This window comes from Callorhinus ursinus, unplaced genomic scaffold (assembly GCF_003265705.2).
Source record: "Callorhinus ursinus isolate GAN/ISIS: 27379988/994484 unplaced genomic scaffold, GSC_fseal_2.0 scaffold3, whole genome shotgun sequence".
NCBI lineage: Eukaryota > Metazoa > Chordata > Mammalia > Carnivora > Otariidae > Callorhinus > Callorhinus ursinus.
This window is the reverse complement of record NW_027397065.1, coordinates 64,918,225-64,941,664: the sequence shown is the minus strand read 5'-3', so window position 1 is coordinate 64,941,664 and position 23,440 is coordinate 64,918,225. Positions and strand designations below refer to the sequence as shown.

At 37.6% G+C, this 23,440-nt stretch overlaps 2 protein-coding genes across 10 annotated transcripts in view; both read right to left on the bottom strand.

Moving 5' to 3' along the window:
• NADK2 (NAD kinase 2, mitochondrial) overlaps nucleotides 1–15,364 on the bottom strand; it is a 40,532-nt gene extending 25,168 nt beyond the window's left edge. For 2 of the 3 annotated variants that reach the window (XM_073891000.1, XM_073891001.1), the window contains exons 1-4: nucleotides 14,760–15,364; nucleotides 2,430–2,518; nucleotides 1,449–1,537; nucleotides 493–574 (exon numbers count right to left, since the gene is read on the bottom strand). In XM_073891000.1, the coding sequence (XP_073747101.1) occupies nucleotides 493–574; nucleotides 1,449–1,537; nucleotides 2,430–2,518; nucleotides 14,760–15,347 (848 nt within the window). In that variant the 5' untranslated portion in view covers nucleotides 15,348–15,364. The remainder of the gene's footprint in view (nucleotides 1–492; nucleotides 575–1,448; nucleotides 1,538–2,429; nucleotides 2,519–14,759) is intronic. The other variant, XM_025867382.2, reaches the window with a different exon arrangement.
• Nucleotides 15,365–20,591: 5,227 nt separating this feature from the next.
• RANBP3L (RAN binding protein 3 like) overlaps nucleotides 20,592–23,440 on the bottom strand; it is a 42,745-nt gene continuing 39,896 nt past the window's right edge. For 6 of the 7 annotated variants that reach the window (XM_073890992.1, XM_073890993.1, XM_025866661.2 and 3 more), the window contains 2 exons: nucleotides 22,551–22,740; nucleotides 20,592–21,008 (listed from right to left, as the gene is read on the bottom strand). In XM_073890992.1, the coding sequence (XP_073747093.1) occupies nucleotides 20,965–21,008; nucleotides 22,551–22,740 (234 nt within the window). In that variant the 3' untranslated portion in view covers nucleotides 20,592–20,964. Of the gene's footprint in view, nucleotides 21,009–22,542; nucleotides 22,741–23,440 lie in introns of those variants that run through there. The other variant, XM_073890995.1, reaches the window with a different exon arrangement.

Here is a 23,440-nt window from a genome sequence, read left to right as displayed (position 1 = left end):
ATACCCAACTAGGTCAAGGGCTCAGGTCTATTCTGCCAAAAGGTACTACTCCCAGACTACCTAGGAAGTCTAATGCGAAGACTCATCAACCCTATATCATAATTTTCTACCACCAATGGTAGCTAAAACACATATCTATTTCTCATGCCTGAGCTATACATGAAAGCTAGGTCCTTGAAAACCACAACATAGAAGAAAATTCTACTAAAAGTAGAAACGAATTGTACATGCCTGAATTTCATCTCTAAAATGTTTCTGGAACACGGTTCTAACATTCATGATAACCAGGAGCAATGATACTTCCACTTAAACACCATGCACCACAGTAAACACCCTGTAGCAATAGAGCACAGCAATGTGACTACGGTGGAGAAAATAAGGAGCTCCCCAAATTTAAGATTTATCAGAAATAGATATTATGCAAAACAAAGAATAACTGTATGTATAGCACACACATACAGACACAAACAAAAAGAACATGTTTTTCCTTACCGTTCTGGATCAGTGTTTACTCCAATAACTGGTTTAAGTCTATCTAAGACCTTACTTGCTGCCAGGAGCATCGTGCCATCACCTAAAGGACATATGACATAACCAGATTTGTTACAAAACTAGTTTTTAACATCATTTTGAACCCAAGTCCTTTTGTTTTAACAATCACACTCCTACTCTGTCCTGCTGACCACCAGTCTATTCCACTTCCTTTCTACCCACTATCCCTAATCCAGGATTTCCCAACAGTGGCAAGACCGACATTTTAGGCCGGGTAATTCTTTGTTGGGGGGTGCCAGCGGGGGGCTGTCCCATGCATTACAGGATGTCTAGCAGTATCCATGACCTCTACCTGCTAGATGCCCATAGTAGCCCCCCAGCTGGGAACCACTGTTCTAATCCTATCATTCTACTAACCAAATCTCTTTCCTTCTGTCATAACATCAGTCCAAATTCATACATTTTAATGAGAATACATCCAAAAAAGTGTCCAGTGCAGATTTTTCTAACAAATGCTATCAATTTAAAGCTTTGACAACAATGTCCACTTACTTAATAATAAAGCTCAGGAAAGATAGCTGTAAGTATATTGGAGCCAGAGTGGGATGGAATTTATCTAATCTCACTGAACTCTTAAACAATTTCAATTTTTTTTTTAAGACTGGCATAACTAAACCAAAATACAGTTACAACTCATCCTTTGAATCATATTTGAAGCCAAATGCACACCTTAAATATACAAACAGAAATAGACACAGAACCTCACAATAACATCCTTCACTAAAAAAGTGAAATGTTATATATAGCAGATATTTTAAATCTTATCCTAAAAATCCCAAAATGTATCTTGTGGTAGGATTCTGAAGTCTTCATTACAGCTAGACCACAGGGTATCTGGAAATGAGAGTAAAGAGCATTTCCATATTCCAACATCTTTACCTCTGTAAAACTATTACCTCCTGCAGCTATGACAGCGTCTGCCCATCGAACAATCTCTTCATCATATTCTCTCCTCTTTACTAGACGAACCTCAATTCCCTCATTCCTAAGATAAAAAAGTAAAAGTTATATAAAATGTCCACTAGTAACATGAAGGATGTTTTGAGAGGCAGGTTACTCCAATGATGTAAAATAACCAAACATGTTTTATAAACAAATTTATGTTTAGTTTTGCAAGGTTAACTTCATTTTCATTTATTTAATTACAACAGCCAATTTACTATGGTCAGGAAGTATATGAATAAACTTATGTTAATGACTATCCAAAATCTCTACGTGCTTCAAAAACATCTTGTTTTTGCCCCTGACAAATAACAGTATCAATAGATTAGAATTTCATTTCATTTTCTCTATTCCTCTGATGCTAAAATTCACTAATACAAAAATGGTCAAGAAGTGTAACATCTCAGGAGACTTTTTCATTATAAAAGCAGTCATTATTTTAAATCCAACAAATACTCATTCAGTGTCAGCCACTGAAACAGTGACTAAAATACTTTCTACTTTGCATGTTCTCAAACTGATTCTCTTATATACATATAAACTTATTCACTGACTGCATTAATAGAATTAACTGAAGTTCCTATGATAATTTTTAGACATTCAAAGAATATTTTAATGAACACCCATAAAATCCAGTATTCAGTTTAATTAAATATTACACATACAGTTGAAGCCTAATGTATACAGAATTATCTCTGTAGAAAAGGCACTTCTCAGACCAAATATTAACTGAAAATCTGTGAAATTTTCAGAGTACAATAAAAATTTCCTTAGAAACACTGTAATATCAACTCCATTAACCAAGACAGAATTTTCTGAAGATGATTTTATAATGGCAAACTTTACTAAAAATCTCAGGATCATCCGCTAGTAAAAATAAAAACTGGAAGTCCTGAATACAAAAGCCCATCAAAGACCCAATCCCATTAACTTACCGTAAACTATCTAGAATATGCTCTACATTTTTGGTGTGAATATGATGTCGTTCAAGTAGTCCACTGTAGCTAGAGCCTTTCAATGCAAGCTGTATCAAGATAAAACAAATTCTGTCTCATTACATGACATATATTACACATTATAACATATCTCTTTAAAAAAACCCTATAAAAATATAATGGGTTAAGGCACATTTTTATGACTACAAGTTTAAACTGAACTAGAAAGACTAATTTCAGAAAATCATAATTTGGTTTCAATACCAAATACAGCATTAAGTTTCCTGAATCATGTAATTAACATGATCTCAAAATTTGCTTATTTTTCAACTTGAGGGTTTTTTTAATGGATTTTTAACACATCGCATGGGGCTACTTGAAGACCAAAGACAAACTAGTATTTTAGAAAGCAGTTAGATGACCTTTGTTCCACTTGGATTTGCAGCTCTCTTCTGTTCAGATTTATGAACTCTATTTGGAATTTACCCCACGCAATCCAAACAAAGGCCGGGTTAGCTCCCTGAAATTAGATAACTTTTAGATATAAAGACATATATCCTTCAAGAATTATCTTTCCTGGTCCACTGGAGTGACATTTCTATAATGCCACTACTTTACCATTAATAATTCTCCTTTTAAAGTATATGTCTTCGAAATAATCCATAAAGTAAAATGCTGAGAGAGAAGTTCAGACATAGCCTCAATGCATATCCGTTTAATCAACTAGGAAATTTGCCAGTAGAGTGAATGTGAGAATTAAAAAGCATGTTATTTCTTTCCTTCTCCAACTTCCCTTATACCCTGCCTCTTGTTGACACGTATCAGTTTTTCAAGTACCTGTCCAAAATACAATCTTAAACATATTCTTTTGTTTTAGATTATTACTGAATTATAAAGTAAAACCAAATTTTAGATAGCATCCTTAATATGTATTTTACATATTAAAAAATTTATAAAAATAACAAAACATGGAAGATACATATATAAAGAAAATTTAAAACATATATAATATTATTGTCCCAGGACAGTTTATGTTAATATTTTGATATCTTTCTAGTCTTTTGTTTATGAATATAGGGTTAAGAGTTTTAAAATAGTTTTGTCCTCACTCTATAATCTAAAGGGAAATGTGTGTTCCTCAAAAGGGGAGGTGAAGACACATTTGGCTATTTGATAATACATAGATGTTAACTCACAAAGATACACTAGATCAGATAATCTGTACAACACTTTGACATCTAGACATAAGCTTCATATTTAGACAGATCATACCAACATCAAAAATATTTTTTAAAGGAAAGCAGTGACCAAAGTCATAATTAGATAATCCTTCATTTAATTTAAAAAAGTCAACATACAACAGGTTTGAAAAACTATTTTAAGACTAGAATTTCTGAATATAAATGAACATAGCATTTACATTCAGATTATTATACTAGCATTAGCCAATTACAAATTAACTAAAACCTTACTAACCATCTCTCAGTAAATATGGATCACAATGCTCTTCATCTCTACTCTCTCCCTGGGGATCTCTAGCTTCAAGGCTTTCCGTGCGAGAGCTGTATGCAGAGGACTCCCAACTGCTGACCCTAGCCTCTCTTCAGGGCTCCAAATAAATGTATCCACCAGTGTATCTGACATCTTTCTCTGGATATCTAACAGGAATCTCAAACTAAAATACTCAGTATCAAACTCCTGACTTTTCTAACAGATTAGTTACTGTGGTATATTATTCTGTTACGGTAATTACCTCTCATAAGCCCATTTCCAGAGTGAATATGTAGCTAGAAATTGAGCTCTAAAAAATTAAATTCATTCATTCAAATATTTGAGTGCCTACTACTGTATTAGTTTAAACATTAGTTGAGCTCAATCAAATGTATTTAATGGGGCACTGAAAACTGCCAAGGACAATGAGAACCAACTCAAATGTATAAGAAGTCTATTAGAATAGTTTCATCAAATGTACTGCTTCTAACCGGCTATAAATAAAACTTAAGGGTAGCTGGTCCTCAATTTCCTGCCCAGATTTTTATCTTATGTTCTAATTTTTGGTTTGGACAATATAGAACATGTACCCAGGAATACACGACATAAATCTTTATGTATGATAACTGTAAATTCTAGTCTAGTGGTTCAGAAGCTTTTGTGCTCACTTCCTGGCTCTCAGCAAACTGCAGAAAATTAAGATTACTCAGCAGTTGAGGGTTAGGAAACTGCTTTGAGATGGTGAAGGGGGTTTGAATTTGTGGAGAAAATAATTTTGGAGCACTAACAAAAAACTTCCAAGTTTTCCATGATTTTAATAAGTTTTGCTAGCAACACTAAAATTCCTAAATTTCCAAACCTAAATACAAAATTCACTTAGCATCAGAATACTTAATATATTGGGGCAGAAATGTCATTTCATAAATTCTATTCCCACTTAAATTGCTTCTTGTGAACTAATTCTCTTATAACTCATGTTCAATACATTTATTTAGAGAATACAAGTTCTTATATTAATTACTTCCTTTAAAGACCTAGATGGCTGGGCTAATAAGCTTCATTAACATGGACTGGCTAAACTAGGCAAATACAAGATAAGGCATTTTATAAAATCACTTAGTAAAAGCATCAATTAGAAAGTCTTAAATCACTATTCAACTGGCTGTACAGTTTTTAAAATTTTCTTTTATATTCAAAGACGTAAGAATTTCTAGCTATCCCTCTGAAAATAACAAGACCTCAAAAATTTAAAACCATACTTTAATCAAAAACACAAACACATTCGTTATGTCTTACCATGAAGAGGTTAGAGAAATTCCTGAAATTTAAAACACATTCTCAATTCTGCAATGCTACACCACCAGTATTAGCAACAAAGTTTTAACATTTTTCCCCAAAAAAATACCGTTGATGTGCATTAAAAAAAATGATTATTCACCAGAATACCTGGAAAATTATATGTGTATATATATTACAGAATATATATATTATACAGAAAAAAAGATTAGTCACCAGAATACTTGGAAAAAGCAATGTGAATCTATAGTCTGACACATTTCAGTGAAAGAGCAAAAAAGAGTTTCATTCAAACAACAAGAGTTTCTCCTACAAAATTTACAAAAGCCAACATCACTTCTCCCCAGGTAGCTCCAAAGTTAAGATACAACAAAGCATGAAAGGAATAAGGGAGGATTCTGAACCAACAAAAATTTGCCTACCTTAAGGTTAGATGTGATAGTTAGGCTATTTCCTATATGATCCAACCACTTTTATTAAAATATCATAGATATTTTTACTTGACCAAAACTGAGTTTATTAGAAATACAAATTTTTAAGACTTGTTTTACTAGTCAGTTGAATGTTACTACTTTGCATTCTATGTACTAATTCACATGAAAGCTCAATAAAGGAAGGAAATAGGTCTTTTTAAATTTAACACATAACAAATGCACAAACTTTCTGAGACAATGACAATTTGGTACATAAACTCACGAGGCATAATTTAAGCACTCTTAAAAGCATACCCGCTTATCTAAATGGTACAACGAGTGTTAATTCAGAATTGCCTTAAAATGATTAGTAACACCTCGTCAACAGCTAGAAAGTAAACTATTCCACCTAGCACGATCAGGCCTGGTACACTGAAGCCTAAGTGTTTCTTTAGCTATATTTGGCATTTATCCTGGATCATTTCAGTTTCACTGTCCCTTATCCCAGGTGCTTACCTCTACTTTCTCCATCATTCTCTTTCTACTTCTTGCATTCCTCTTTTTATTCTTTTTACCTACTCCTTCATATGTTGGGGTTGCTCAAGGTTCCATCTTTAACTTTATTATCTGTTCCCACTTCATTTTCCTTGAGTTACCTCCCCACTCTAGGGACTTGATCTCCCAAGTACGCACCAGTAACTATGAAATATATACTGTCAGCTCATGCCATTCTCTTGAGCTATAAGCTCAAATTTTCAAAGGCCTACATTAAATCCCCCCACTGGTAGATCAAGTACCTCTCCCCAAAACCATCCAAATCCGATGACATATTCCTCCTTCAAATTTGCTCTTCTCATCTCAGTCCCATATATCAGTTAACAATACTTATATAATCAACAAAATAAACCCAGATGTCCCCTTTAATTCTTCCCTCACACTCAATCTCCATTGCCAGTCAGTGGCAAAGTACAATAAATATACCTGTAAACTGCTTCTCCAATCTGTCCTCCACATTCATGCTGCCACCGCTTGACTTCTGGACAACATCAACTCTTATCTGGTCTCATGCAATAGCCTGCCTCCAGGACTGCTAACTACTCCATTCAGTATTTATTTCCCATTTTGCCAACCTAACCACCACAACCAGAAGCCTGCTTTCATACTAGTCCCAGAATGCTAAAGTCTCAGAAAAATTGACCCTCCTCCACTCCACTCTTATGGGGAAAGACAGTAGGACTGACAGTTGTAATCTCCTGCTAAAAAAAGACTGAAAATTACTAGGACATAAAGCCAACTCCTGCACATGACATTTAATACCTTTATAAGGTACAGCCTTACCCCTATTTAGCTTCTACCTACCTATTCTTGAAGCAATGATTGCCAAACTGCCCTTAAAATGGTTGTCACATCAATTTATTGATCACAACCCACATTATTATTAAGAAAAAAATAAACTCAGGGCACTTGGGTGGCTCAGTCGGTTAAGCGTCTGCCTTTGGCTCAGGTCATGATCCCAGCATCGTGGGATCGAGTCCCGCATCAGGCTCCTGGTTCAGCAGGGGGGCGTGCTTCTCCCTCCCTTTGCCTGCCTACTTGTGATCTCTCTGTCAAATAAATAAATAAAATCTTAAAGAAAAAAAGAAACTCTACTACATGTTAACTGGCTCAACTGTTTCATGTTATCTTTTATTTCAAATGAGTATATGTACTTAGTCATGATGTAAAATTTTTCTGTGGATTACAGTCAAAAACATTTAAGTTCTTTTTGTTGGCAAAAAGATTAACTTCCCCGTCTTGCGAGTACTATTCTCTCCCATTCACATATAAATTCTTCCTTATTCTTTAATATTTAATTAAAATATCCTGAACTTAAAAGATATGATTTCACGCTCATCACAATGGCAAAAATATAAGTGTCTACACCAAGTGCCAATGAGAACATGGGGAATCAGGGAGCTGTTCAATGCTTATGGAAATATTATTTGTACTTCTAATTGCATTTTTTAATAAAAAAAACTGGAAACAACCTAATTATCCAGTGTAATACTAGACAGCACTTAGTGAATTAACACATATCAAATAAGTTTCAAAACCAACAGTAAGGAAAGCAAGTTTCTAAAGAACAGGAGCACAATCTAATGAATATATAACTGATGTAACTTTTTTAAGACACACAAAACCACAGTATAGTTTTTATGGACATGGTCATATTAATGTATAACATAAGCATGAAAAAGAGTATATATATATATATATACACACACACACACACACACACACACACACACACTCTATAATAGCTGCAGGCTAGTGGTTACCTCTAGGGACACAGGGAGGGAGAAAAGGTGGAAGGATAGGGCTTTAGTTATAACAATTCCTTTAAAAATATGTCAAGCAAATGTGGCAAAATATTAATATCTGTTAAGGCTCAGCAGTTAGGAGATATAGATGTCTATTCTGAAAGTTTTCTATGTGGTAAAAATATTTCATAACTGAAAATCTAAATTTTAAAAAGATCACTAGAAAGTCTAATTAAAAGTTGAAAAAATTCAAAGGTCTTCTTTTCCCCTTTCCTTCTTGCCCTTCCCCAAATTATTCTCTCCCTTCTCTGTATTCCCATGGACCACTTATAAACAGTCATAACACAACTTAATATATTTTCCCCCAAACATTTGGGAACTTTTTATTCACTTGTGGTTCCCCAGAACCTAGCAGGATGCCCACTTAGCAAGAGCTCAAAGAATAGGTTGACGAGTAAATATTCAAAAGTGACACTTTAAACAAATTAAGTTAACCAACAAAGTTCACGAATGTTGGCAACAGTGACACTGTATGCTTGTATTTTTAAAGATCAGAGTTATTATTTTCTCCACTACAAAAATACTTCTTAAAAGAAAGTAAAAAAAAAAAAAATTCAGAACTGTCACTTTCCTCCAAGAGATTGGCTTAAAAACAACAATAAAAACTACATAAGCAAGACTTAAATTCAACAAATCTTCAGTTCCTTTAGCGATCTATTTTATAAAGGAACCTATTTTGAAGTAACCAAAGCAGTACCATTTTAGGTACATAATTTAATAAATAATAGTGTCATTTACATAATGATCATTATTGTGGCTGAAAAATTAGAATTTGCTGCTTTAAATCATGTAAATTATAGATTAAAAAATTATGTAAAGCTAAAAATCATGTAAGCAAGGAAAAGCAGACATTATTATATCTATTTCAAAGTCACAGGCTGATAAATAGAGGTTAGGTTACTTGCTCAAGTTTATAAAGCTAATAGACTGGTGCCAGGATCAAAACTCCTATCTCCTGCTCTTAATCCAGGACTTGCCCACCACAGACTCCTAACATTCCTACATTAGCTATATCTTTCACTCCTGCTTGAGAACTGTAAATACTCATTAGGGCACTAAGGCTCAATTTTAATTATTAAGTTACACAGGCCAAGAACTTTTCTGTTCCTATGCCCTAATTCTACCAACTTTCAGTTAGGAAGGAGAGCCAATCAGCTAACCTCTCCTTGAATGCAAACGTCTTACAGAGAGGTTGGTCACATTTCCTGCACAATCCACATCGTATACAATGAACTTTGCTAAGGCAACAAATAACCCATACACTTGCTGATATTCTGAAATACACATTTCTGTTACATATTAACAAAGATTACTGACAGTGAAAAATAAAGTTAACTTACACTTTACCAGCTGAGAAGATATTAATGTGCACCAATACTTTACTCAAAACATAATTCATGTAATTAAAAATATAGCAAAAGTGATCACAGTAAGAAATTATGTTATTTACAATCTCATGGTGGGCCACATATATATAATTTCTAAAACTCCCCCAGGTAATCCTGAAGGGCGAAAATCAGGGCTCTAAAGCACATTGGTCAATGATTATGTTAATGGTAGAATTTCAGCTACTGTAATATTCAACCCTTTTACATCTTCAGGAGTCTATTTAACTGCAAATATTTATGGAAGGGAGTATACCATAAGCCTCTATTTTCCAAGTTGTATTCCACAAAATTTAACATGTTTTTCTGCTTCACTCCCAACAAATCCCACGGTCAAATAAAAATCCTGTTTTGTTTAGGTTTATGTTTCTCAAACATATTTAACCATGGAACTCTTGGGGAACTCATGTTGGTAACCTCAACCTTAAGCTTTCAACGGCTAAAATCTTTTGGAAGAATGATAGCTGGAAATAAGGCTCTGGACTGGAAGCCTCCAGGAGAAAAGAACTAAAACTGATTTTTAAAAGTCAGAAATCTTTTCGGCAGCAATGGGAAGGTAGAGAGGATGATGAATAAGATGAGGTCCTTGCCCTCAAGTCTAGAGAAGAAAATAATCAGATTATACTCCAAGGTGGAAAGCTCAAATATGTTAATTATTAGGAAGATACAATGTAGAACACCTCACACAACCCTGGTAGCCAGAGAGGGGCACAGCAAGGTTACCAAGGAAGGCTTCCTGTGGAAGTAAGGTTTGGAGCTTGACCTCAAAGGCAGGCTAGGAATTGGCTAGAGGAAGGAGGGGCCGCAGACGCAAATCAAACAATCCTGAAATACCATTTTTCACCTACCAGCTTGGTAAGACCGCAAAATGTGATAAATTGCTTATGGGGGGGGGGAGCACCTGTCATCCACTGCCGGTGAAGATATACATTGGTACAGCCTCTAAGGGAAGCAATTCAAATGCACATGCCTTTTGACTCAGCAATTCTACCTTTAGGTATTTATCTTCAAGCTTGATTCATACACAAATAAATTAACACAACTGTTATTCATTATAGACTTTTAATAAATTAAGACACGCACACAATGGAATACTATACGTACTATTTTAAAGAAAGAACAAGGTGCAGAATAGCTTAAACAGTATGTTATCACTAAGTAAAAAGGGATGGAACAAAGAAAAATATTTCACTGGGCTGATTTGTATGTATAGATTATTTCTGGAAGGAAAAACAAGAAACTGCTAACACTGGCTACTTCCAGGGACAAAAACTGTGTGCCCAGTGACAAGAATAAGAGAAAGACTTTTCATTGCACACCCTTCTGTATCTTTTACATTTTGAACCATTTTAAATGCACTACTGATCCGTAAATAAATAAAATTAAATCAGCACACCACTTAACGAAAATAAAAGCAGTCTGGAATTAATGGAAAATGAAGCTCAAGACAAAAATTGATCAGAAATGAAGCTCAAGAGGTAGACAGGAGCCAGTTCATGAAGGGCCTTGTTTGGCATACTAAGTAAGGATCATAAAGGTTCCCATACAGCAGTGTTTCTCAAAGTGTGATCTGGGGACCACTTGTAAACCTAGAGAGCTTGTTAAAAATGCAGATCTCTGGACAGAGCTAGCAAACTTAAGGGTGTGGTTCAGAAAGGCAGAACCTGGAGTCTCCAAACTGAATCAGAATCTTGGGGTGCTAAGGTTTAGGCATCCTCATTTTAAAAAATTTTCTAGGTAATTCTACAGGTTATGGAGAGGGCACTTTTGAGAAGTTCTAAGCGGAGGAATAAAATGGCCAGACGTTCACTTTAGATAGACCACTCTGTGCCTGTATCTGAAAGATTTGAAAGGAGTGAGATTCTGTTAGAAGGCCCTGGAAGTACTCCAGATATTAATTTGATAAATACTCATAAACACTACACTCACTGCCCACCAGTGGCAAAAGTATCTGTCCAAGAACTATAACCTAAGCTACACCATCATTTTCAGGATACAACGTAAGGGAAACAAAATTCAAGGTGCTACATCTCCGAAATATGCTAAGAAGGCAATAACTAGGAATAATTTAATCCAGTAACAGAGGGACGGCTAAATGAAATTATTCTATCCCATTATAAAGATAATAAAAAAAAAACTAAAAATGGCAACCACTAAAGAAGGTTGCTTCTGAGGTTGGGGTGGAGGGAGAGAAGAATGGAAACAGTTCATGTCTTATTTGGTATATACTATTTTTAAATAAAACCTACTCTTTGTCCAATAAGCATGTTTACAATGTCAAAACCACTTCCAATCAGCTTTGATTCACCTAAAGATCTGATTTGTTGAGTGCCATGGGCCCTATTAATAAAAATCCCACATCTGCCAACAGCTGCATCTCTTATGATGTAGGTAAATCGTAATAACAGTTTAATTAGCCCTTGCAAGGTAATGAGCCAGTAGAGGTAAGGTACCTACGAAGGTACCTTCCTAGAAATTCACAGGAAACATCACTGCAAGATTTAAAAGTAAAGCAATGCAACCAATATGAAAGTCATTGGAAGTCAGACTTTGACCGACTTTGAAAGATAGAAACCTACTCTGTACATGCTTTAACAACTAAGAAATATTTCTTCCATTTGTTTAAGTTTCTACAAAGTGAGAAAACCATGAGGGTTGAGGGTATAAATTACACTGACACTCCATCCTTCATCTTCTATTTGCATTTTAACAAATAACCTAACAGAGATCTATTCTGAAAGAAAACCACCACCTCCACAACAAAAAAGAACCCTCTGATCTAAAACTTCAGGTTACCATGACACTATAGACACAAGAGGTACGGTGCCAAAGACACAAAGTAAGCACATGGCCACTTTCTTTTATTCCCAGTTCACATGATTCATATATCTTAGAATCTTTTACCCCAGCAATAGAGCAAACAATATTAACCAGCTTATCAGTCCTACCACAGAATCCCATTTTAAAACAACTTTACACAGCTCAGTATTCTTTGGCTTGGACTCTACCTAATGCTATTCCATTCTGAATACTGGCTTTAATATAAATGGTAAAACAAAAATCAGTAAGGAGCTAATGCAATAAAATGTAATTGAAATGACAACTGTTTCACTGCCTTGCAATTACAAAACCATGTGTTCTATAGTACACAAGTTTTAACTCAAAGTTTTCTTATCCCAAACAGCATTACCTAGCCAAAGACAAATATTTACCTATTAGAGATTCTTTTTAGATACTCAGAGCGGGTACACTAGGTAGTTCAATTTCTAAAGACTTACTGATTTGCCTACATTTTAAAAATTTTGGTTAGTGGCAATCTAGTTCAGAGGTCCCAGAGTTAATCTAATGCAGAGCGCACACATTTTCTTGAGGCCTTGGAAAAGTTATCCAAGGTTTCAAAACGCCGGCACTAAAAAAGGCCTTGGAGGCTATCTAGTCCAACACTATTTCACATACTAAACTAGGCAAAAGTTTGAAAACCTGACAGTACAACAAAAAGGTATCATTGTCACACATGAGGCCCACAGATGTTAAAAAGACCCCTAGGAAGTTAACCACACAGAATTGGGCCTAGGACCCCAAGACCCTAACCCCCAATCCCACACTCCAAATAGGCCAACAGAGTGTACTACTTTAAACTGTTGTGAGAGGATTTTCATAAAATTGTATAAAGAACATATTTATACATATATTTGACAATTTCCAAAAAGATCTTGCAAAACTGAGTACAATCCAAGGAACACACCTCTTTCCCAACACAGAAACAATGTGCTTGCTTCTGACATTATTATTCCCTGCCTCACCCCCAAATTCACTGACACTGACAAAACGACTGACAAAACTACTCCAATTTCCTACTCAAACTGATTGATTTACTCTTATTAAATGACACAACTGTTTTCTATAAATTGCTACGTCTTCAAACACTAAAGGAAAGGAGAGAAAACAAACCTGTACCTAGCACTTCCATCTAACGAAAGCAGGGGCCCTCAATTAACTCGTTAAAGAATCAAGAAGTTTAATGCTGGGGCTCTGGGGTGGCTCAGATGGTTAAAGGCTCAACTCCCTTCGGCTCAGGTCATGATCCCAGGGGCCTGGGATGGAGCCCCCGCATCAGGCTCCCTGCTCAGTGCAGAGCCTGCTTCTCCCTCTCCCTCTGCCATTCCCTCTGCTTGTGCTCTCTGGCTGTACCTCTCTGTCAAATAAATTAAAAAAAAAAAAAGTTTAATGCTAATAACAGATTCAGTACTTATGCAGACATGATTTACAACTTGATTTTGATACCTGTACAAAACATTACAAACAAATCTGAATAATACAAACCATACCAGAAGTTTAAAACAGGCTGTCTACTCCTGTACAGAATCCTACAAGATTTGGTTATAGGCATGTAATTCCAAAGCTTTTTCGTGCACAGTATCAACAATGAGAGAGTTCCGTATTGTTCATGGTAGCATCTTCACTCTCCTCTTCCTAAAGTTGGTGGGCAGGGAGCATGGGATCAGAAGTCTCAAAAGGAGAGGGAAGAGAGATATTCGGGTTTTTTTCTCAGATGGATTTATATACTTATGGAAAGATATTAATATCTGTACTAAATAGAGTCTATTGTGGAAATAATACGTTATGGACGTAGGGTTTTTATTTCATAATTACCAAGTTTACCTGCCCTCTATCTTGCCCTTTCTACTTAATAACATATACTCAAATTCAGATTTTCTCCCTCGCTATCCCCTGAACTCAAAACACGTGTGCTTTTAAAACAAACTGCTAGAACCTTGTCTGACGACCACGTTCCATCACGGAAAAGGTTCACCCAGACCGGCTTTCCGGAGTATCCCAGGCCTGACAGTCCTGCAGAGTAAAAGGGGGTGTGTCCGTGGTACCTTAGCCCTCTCTTCCACCTCCCCGCAGCGACGCCCCGGGGCCCCATCTTGGGGAAGGCTTGGGGAGCTCTTTCCAGAGCGTCCAGACCTCAGCCACCCGCCCACCTTTCTCGGGGCTGTTGTTGCTATTCCCAAATGGGAGAATAGGGGGTGGTGCTGGCGAGGGCACAAATGAATCCCTAAACCCTTCCCACTGGGAGCTCCTGTACCCCCATCCAAGTCTTCCTCCCCCGTCTTGGGGGGTCTCTGCAGTAACAGTGACCCTCTCCCTCTCTCTCTCGACACACACAGAGGGCGGGGGGGGGGGGGGGGTCTACGCGCGAAGCCAGAGGGAGTGGAGAGCATCGAGCTGGGAAGGCAGGGCATCTAGGGCGCCGGGGAAAAAGGGTGGTCCCCTTTTTGAGAGCTCTCGCCACACCACAAAGCCGGGGCCGAGCCTGGGAGTGAACGGGGGCCGAGCCCACACACAACAGGGCGGGAGGGGGGTGCCGCCGGGACCCACCAGCTGCTTCAGATCCTCCTCGGAGAGCTCCGCGTAACGGTACCGCTGCTGCTCGAACTCGTACCGGGTGGTTTTGGCCACCACCACCACCCGCGACGGGCGGAAGCCGCCGTCGGGGCGGCTGCCACAGCCCGCCAGCTCGCGCGGCTGACCCTGCCCCAGGTGCCGCCGGCCGCCGCCGTCACCGCAGAGCCGCGGCCGCGCGGCGGGGCCTCCCGCGCCCGGCCCCCTCAGCACCGCTGCCCGGCCGCCCGCCACACGCCGACAGCTGCCCAGCAGGAAGCCTCGGTAGCAAGTCATCCTCCGCCCGGCGGGGGCTGCAGGCCCGAGCTCCCGCCTCGGCTCCCCGCCACCAGCAGTGCGCACCACCCGCGCCGCCCGGGCCTCTAACTCCGCGCCGGACCGGGAGAGGTTAAGTGCACCGCCGTGCGTGGCCCGCGCCGCGAGGGGGACGTGCCCAGACGTTGACGGGGGCGGAGAAAGCCGGGCGACGGGGAAGCTGGAGAGCCGCAGCCCGGGAAAGGTGGGCGGGGAAGAGCCGGAGGCCTCAGGGTGGTGGGTTTTGCTTGTTTGTGTAGCCGTTTCCATCCACGCCTGCGCAGTGGCCGCTTCGCCGCCCCGGGGGCCCACCTCCTGCTCCACCCCCTTCCCTGGGTGGGCACCAAACCCACCCGCCCGCCCCCAACTCTGTGGGCCAATCAGAGCCAGCAGCGGTATCGGAGCCCGATGAGCTGTGGGGATTGGCTGCGGCCGGAGGAAGGGCTGGAATTCTATTTGGCGATTGAGCTGCCTTAGGAATCCAGCTAGAACCGGTCTGAAGCGGCGCGGGGGCAGCGGGGGCAACGGGTGGGGTTTCGAGTGCCCAGGCGGGAGAGCAGGTGCTTCTGGGCACTTCCTCGCTTGGGTTTCATTATTGCACTTTATCGGCTCGTATAAAACTAGACCCTTTCATTATTGCGCACAAGACTAAATTCTTTACTCTTTCATTCAACCAAATCTAGTCGGATGGCCGATATGACCAACGCTGGGCTGGGGGCCAAGGAGACTGACCAAGGACCATCTGCACAGTTTGCGTGGCCTAGAGCAAAATGAAAATTCAGAGCTTCTTGCTCAGAAAGTATTAAGAATTGCAAGACAGCAGTAAGCCGAGTGCCTGGCCCATCTAAACATGGTGCCTTGTGGGACTGCACAAGTTATAGCCCCTGCGGACAACCAAAAATCTATCACCCCAGGGAGAGAAAGACGGGTAGCCTTTGAGGAAATTAGAGGATAATGGGTAGAGGAATCTGGCCAAGTGGAGCATTTCTAGATGGGGAGGTAAAATGGAAAAAGTAGATAGGTCAATAGAGAAAGGTAGGAATGTTAGTAATTTTGGACTTCATTCTATAAGCAGTGGTTAGACTTTTGAAGGCTCTTAACTGGAAAGAAGTGAGTCCTGAAAACAGTAATGACTTTATCTGTCTTGGGACTGTTGAGCGGATTGGGAGGCAAGAGGAGGAAGGAGACTTGGTGCTGTTGGAGTAGTTACACATGGCCCTGGGTTGACTTAGTAGTAATGGAAGTAGGAGAAAACGCCCTTCTTACAAGGGGAGAATCAAATGGCAATCCACGTCCTACTGTTCATCCTTCCTCCTCCTTACATCCACTTGCTTGGGTGCCCTCTTTGCTTCTTTCTAGTCGTAGCATTATCAATAACTAGCCTGTGGACTTCCGGCAGGTCACTTCAGGTTTCTGGGCCGCGGATTCCTCATCTATAAAATGAGGGTGTTGAACTAGAGTGATACCAAGGTTCTTTCAAAGCCCAAATTGATCCTGAATCCGGACTCTTCCTTTTTAGCTATCCACCACCACCAACATTCATTCATGGGTTCACTGAATATTTATGGAGTCCCTACTGTGTGCCAGAGAGTATATTAGAATAGGAAATAACACAATGAAGGCTGATGTCTACTTTTAGTAGGTCACTGATCCCTTCTGGTCAGGAACTTTGCCTTACAGCAGGTGCTAGTAGTGACTTGCAATGGAAACTTAAGCACATCTCTTAACTTCTGTGGGGTGTGAGTTACTCGTGTATAACTTGAACATCCTCAAGATCCTTTCTCTTCTCACCCTTCCAACACCTTGTTATCCTAAGGATTTCCACAGAGAAAACAGCATGAGCAAAAGTATGGAGCAATGAAATAGCGGTTCTGAATTGCTAGAGAATTTAGAGGGAGGCAGGCCACAGTGGGAAGTGAGGCTAGGGAGGCAGACAGGGGAAAGACACGGAAAATGTCATGCTTAGGAGCTTGGATTTTATCCTGTATATGCTAAGAAGCCACTAAAATGGGAAAATGGCATGCTTAGCTTTGACAGGAATTTCTTAGAAGAAACAAGCAGAGAATAAATACCTGACAGATACTCAACCTTATTAGAAATTAAAAAGATACAATTTAAGGTAATTTCACTGAAATCGTCTTTTATAGCGACTAGTTTCACAGAAATTAAGTCTTGGCAAACTTCCAATTGTTTGAAAACTATTACATCAAATCTTTATTAGGCTACACATTTGCCAGTTATTTCAATAGCTTCTCCAGTGCCACAGTTTGCAAGTATCCTCTTAGAAACTTTAAATGTGTTCATGTATTCCAGTTTGTTCACTCCCAAGTCTGATGTCAAAAATCATGCAGTACTGTGGGTGTGATTTATCCGTTGCAAAACAAACAGAAGTGCTTGCATTCATGGATTTAATATGAATTTCAAAACCCTCAAACTACTAAAATAATCTGTGATGTTACTGAGTTTCAAAAACTCAAACCCCATCTCTGGCAGGGCTGATATACTTTTCTAGTGAGTGAGCTTACCCAACCACCTGGTAACTACATCTCAAGCTTATTTGTTCTCAACGTTTTATGGGAAAAATTATATATCATTGTGATATTCATAACTTGAGGATTTACAAAGGTTAAGATGTATCCTTCCAACCCATTTCATGTACATTCTGACTCTATGAAAGATACACACACCCCTTTTTTTTAAATGACATCCACATATTCCAAGACTTGTATAAGGTATTAATCCTTGAGGTCTAAGGATTCCTGGCTTTGACAGTAATGGATGTAAAATAGTATTTTACGAGAGAACATTCTGATGGTCCATAATTAAGCTGAATAACTTGGTAGAGTCTAAAGTCTTGTTGAAAGAGAAGAATGTTAAGGTTACTTGAGTATAAGATATATAATTAGATATATTAAATATATATCTAGATATTTGGGAAATATTTAAGTAAATTGTGACAAAAGCAGCTCCTTTTTTCTTTAAAGATTTTATTTATTTATTTGACAGAGAGAGACACAGTGAGAGAGGGAACACAAGCAGGGGGTAGTAGGAGAGGGTGAAGCAGGCTTGCTGATGCGAGGCTCGATCCCAGGACCCTGGGATCATGACCTGAGCCCAAGGCAGACGCTTAATGCCTGAGCCACCCAGGCACACTGACAAAAAGCAGCTCCTATCAAAATCTAATTTGTATGCTTTGAAATCATCTACCTAATAACTTATGAAAATGATTATCATTGTATGATGATCTCTTCACCTTACAGAAAGGTCAACATATGTAGAAAAGCCAAAAAGAAGGTTAGATCAAGATATATGACAAAGAGAAACTATAAGATGTTTCTACTTCTATTATCCCCTCCTAAATATTACTAAATATTTGCATAAAAATTGTAAGAAGGAATAGTAGAGTGGATAGAAAATGGTTTGAAAGTCATAAGCTAAATATCCTGTTCCTGCATTGGTAACCATGTCATAATCCAGAAATTTTCACTTTATCTCTCTGCCTTCCTGATATTCTATTTTTTATTCTGTTGCACTGACATTAATGTGTAGATAAGTAATTGAAGTAGTCTAGTTTTTTTTGCTTGGTATATGAAGAGAAGGACAAGGAAAATCAAAGAAAGAATGAATGAATTCAAATGATATTAAAATATTTAAGGCATTGAGAAATATTGCTTTATCTCCACCCTAAAGTGAGCACAAGAATGAACATGTCAGGAAGATAAAGATCTCTGTTCTCTGCTTTACTTTAACAATTTAGTGCAATCACAATGTTCCCGTATCAGCTAAGATCTCACAGGAAAAGAGAACCAATTCTTTAATTTCTTCTCCAGATGTCTTCCTGTTTATTTTCGCCTCTAAAGAAAATTTTCCTCTGTGTTCTGTATCAGAGGCATTTTTTGGGGTTAAAAAACCCAACCAACTTTAAACTTCTGTTTTCTCATTGTTTTTATTCTTCCTTTTATGCTAGAGCTATTCTTTGATTTTTTCCCCCTTCTCTCTACCTCTTCTCTATTCCTCTCTCACATTAATTTTTCTTTTCCATTTCCTGAGTCATTGCTTAATTTAGAAGGGTGCTATATTTCTTCTATAGTCACTAGAATGAATAAGCCTCTCTTAGTAGCTTTTACTAAGTTATAGGGAAAGAGCAAAACTCTGAACAATTTATATACTAACCAAATTAAAGTCTAAAAGAATTAATTGAACTTTCACATGCCAAACCATACATACATACTGTATGTATGCACGTATGAATCTATATATCTATATCTAAATAATTGCTTTTATTACTATAAAAGGTACTGTAGCAAAATAATGTAACTTTAAAAAATGTGTATTCATATGTATATATCCAAATGAATATTGTTCTTCAAAGTAGCATTTAGTGAAGTTAAACCCATTATTCCAAATATGTTGTCATTGTTCAAAAAATTTTCAGAAATCATTTTGGAATTATAAATCCTATTCCCTAGTTATGGACTGAATGTTTATGTTCTCCTCCAAATGTATATGTTGAAGCCCTGACCTCCAATGTGATGGAATTTGGAGATGGGGCTTTGGGGGGTAATTAGGGTTAGATAAGTTTAAGGGGGCAGGGCCCTGGTCTAATGGGATTAGCACCCTTATGGGATGAGACACTAGGGAGCTTGCTCTCTCTCTGCCTGTGCTCCCACAAAGAGGTCCTGTGAGCATGCGAGGCAATGACAGCAGCCTACAACCATGAGCAGGGGCCTCAGAATAAGCCTATTTTGTTGACCCTTTGATCTTCAACTTCTCAGCCTCTAGAACTGTGAAAATAACTGCTGCACAGTGTGGTATTTTGTTATGACACCCTGAGAAGACTAAGATGCCTCTAACAAGGGAATATTTAGGAATCATGATCAAAAGTCATTTTGAAGTCATGGGGCGATCAAACTGCATTGAAAAATGAAATATGGCTAGAAGCACTAATTTTTCTGTGTAACTCATAAAGTGTCTCTGAGACAAATCTCAAAAGAAGAGCATCAAAACTTTGTTGCACAAATGTTGAAATTATTACAGTCTACCACAATAACAGCATTTAAGAAAAAAATTCATTTGGGTTTATATGAATATATTTGGTTTTTTTAAAAGGTCTCTATACAGCTACACCCATTAGAATATTAATGACAAGCTAATTACATAAAGCAAAGAACAAGTTAACATATTTTACTTTTTGTATACTTACTGTTTTGTTACATAGTTAATGTATTTTGTTCATCCCTTCAACAACTATTGGATGCTGAACTGGAGTCAAGCATATACAAGGTGAAATGGATATAGGTCCGAGAACAATACTATCTTTAAAGGAATTCATACCATGAATATATAATCTTATAGTAGTAGTAAATCCAAAGGTTAAATGAAAATACACATTTCCCAGAAGAGAAACATGACTTAATGAAATGTTAGCATGCAGATATAGCGTTTTGGAAGAAATGACTGGAAATCTTGTAAAATATTGGTTTTATGACCAGGCAATGTATGACTGAAAAAATATTTTGGTTAGATATTTATGAAATCCAGCAATTTATTTGAACTATTATATCCACCAATGTGATGAATAGTCCAAATTAGTTATCAAATTCTATTCTAAATTAGCTTCTTCAAAAATGATAAATTTTGAACTTCCAAAGTCCGTGTATTTCTTAAATTCTGTCATTTTCTCCACAATAATCAAAATGTAAAACCGTGCAATTATTAGACTATGTAAGAGAAAAATCTTAATTGCACCAAATTATCTTTCATGACCTTTGCTATAAAAACTCTTCAAGGAACGAATAGGATCTTCTCATTTTGTAGGATGGCTTAGTATTTTCAGTAAGATGACCAATCTTTTTGTAGATGTTGTCACGTTTATAGTAGATAGCGTTCATGAACAGGCAACCGACTGTCTGTGGGTCCACCTAGAAGCATCTGTGATATAAATTTAAAATATTATAAAATGTTATATTCAGATTAGATTTAATACTGAACACAACTCAACATGAATATGCATGAATATGCTTACTGTGAGGAAATGCAATATATAGAATATACATTTTATATGTAACATTTGGAAATGTTGCTAATTTTAAACATGACATTTCAGATAATTAAACCCTTCCTTAATTCATGGGCAACAAAGTTTTAAAAAATAGACTTTTTATTGCTTTCCTAACAGTTTAGCATTTATATGCCACACCTCCTGGAGAAAGTACTAAATGAAAAGGGAAAAATGGCAGAGGAATGGTGGGTTCATATGATTGACATTTACTTTGCATTATTTCGTTGTTTCTCATTTTGTATGAGGATAGTTGCATATTACTCTTTCCTAAAATGGAATATAATAAAATATAGATTTCCTAAGTGCGACTTTTGTTGATGAGAGAATTTTGCCATTTAATCCTATTTCAAGTTAACATTTCTAATGGATACCAATCCATTTTCTAATAGACCCCATTTTATTATTGACCATATAAACATTATAAAAGATAATTTTATTTATACATCTCACACATTTTAAAGAATAAGAAACCATCTGTTTAATAACGACAAGAAAAATCATATTCACTTAGTTCTCTGGCTCACTGAGTCAAGCAGTTTATAATCCTGATCTGCATATTTTGTGCATTTTTCTTCTTGATTACATTTTTAGTATTAGGCAAAGGAAGATATTTCATCAAGTTTTGCACTTGTACTCTGATAGAATGCTTGCTAACACACTGTCTTTGTAAGTATGTTACTTAGTTCTCTGTAGAGCAGAACTCAGGCCTAAATGAAACTATTACTGAATATACTTGGCACCATTTATATAACAGAGCTGGGCTTATTATTTTCTTGACAATGTTTCTCTCCAAAAATAATGATAGGTTTTTGTTTTAAATCTACTCATCAGGACAAGCACTGAAACCTGAAAATCTGCTAACTACTGGTTCTACTTTAACCTTGCTCAGTTCATGAATCTGGACACAATAAAAAAGATAATACTGTTTGCCCTAGGCAAAAAAAGTCCTTGAGAATAAAGCAGTCAGATTCCAAAAAGGAGATAAATAAGAGTTTCAGTATTTCAAGCCAGATTTGTCTGGTGGGCTCCATTGTAATGTGTTTTTACCTTTATGATATATTTATAATTTCTTCTATTATAGCCAATAATAGGAAAATGAGAACATGTGAAGAGAAACAAGTGGGTCAGTTTCAGTGTATCAGTGTAAGACTTTATGGTATTTTTATTAAGTTTATGTGCAAATGACATACAGGCATCACAATGGGGACGACTTTTGGCAAAATCATAATGAAGGCCACAGATAGAAGACAATGATTTACAAACCCATTCCTCTGATCCAAAGAGCTAGGACTCTAATTCCCATCCACTCTAAACAGATTAGTTCCACTTTACAAAAATCTGTTTCATATATTAGGATTGTGCAGAAGATTTCTTTCTTAAACCGCTGACTTAAGAAAAGCAAAGCTATTTACCTGATCTATTTTTCGTGACTTGGACCAAATCCTCCTCCTCCTCATCACAGCTCTCGCAGTTTAATTGTCGGAGGCTTGGTTCTGACTGGCTTTCGGCTTGATTTACATCTTTCTGTTTATCGAAGCTTCGAAGTGCAATGAGCCGATGATGTATTGCTGCATACAGACATCCTGTGTCTTGGGCGCTGGCCTGCACGAGGAAAATTAAGTTGTTAAGAATATAAATAGGGGCACCTGGGTGGCTCAGTCAGTTAAGCAGCTGACTCTTGATTTCAGCTCAGATCGTGATCTCAGGGTTGTGAGATCGAGCCCCATGTCGGGCTCCATGCACTCACGGTGAGTCTGCTTAAGATTCTCTTTCCTCTGTCCCTCTGCCCTCCCCTGCCCTCTCTCTCTCTCTCTCTCTCTCTCTCAAAATAAATAAATAAATAAAATCTTAGGAGTATAAATAACTTAATAATAGCCACATTTTAGAAATTTTTAATCTTCCACTATTAATAAGGAAGGAATTATATGGCATAATTCTAGAATATAAATAACCCTAAAAATTAAAGAGTAAAAAGCCATTCATCTTGAAGCAAATTCAATCCAAAAGTGAATAATTTTATAACAGGTCCCAATTTGTGCATTTTAAACTGAGAAATGAAATTCTGTGATTTAAAATTTCTCTTTGAAGACTATCCTTCCTCCACTGTTTTACACTGTAGAAAATTGTAGGGTGGATGAAAAAAAAAGACCACCTTTCCTTTACATGACTGTGTTTTGATGTCCCATGCAAGCCTCACAGCTCAGTGAAAAAGCAGAGCCCATTAGAACCATCTATAATATTGCATCGTAGAAGTTCAGTGTGCCGGCCATTGTGCCACAGAGCCACCCTTATGATATTGTAT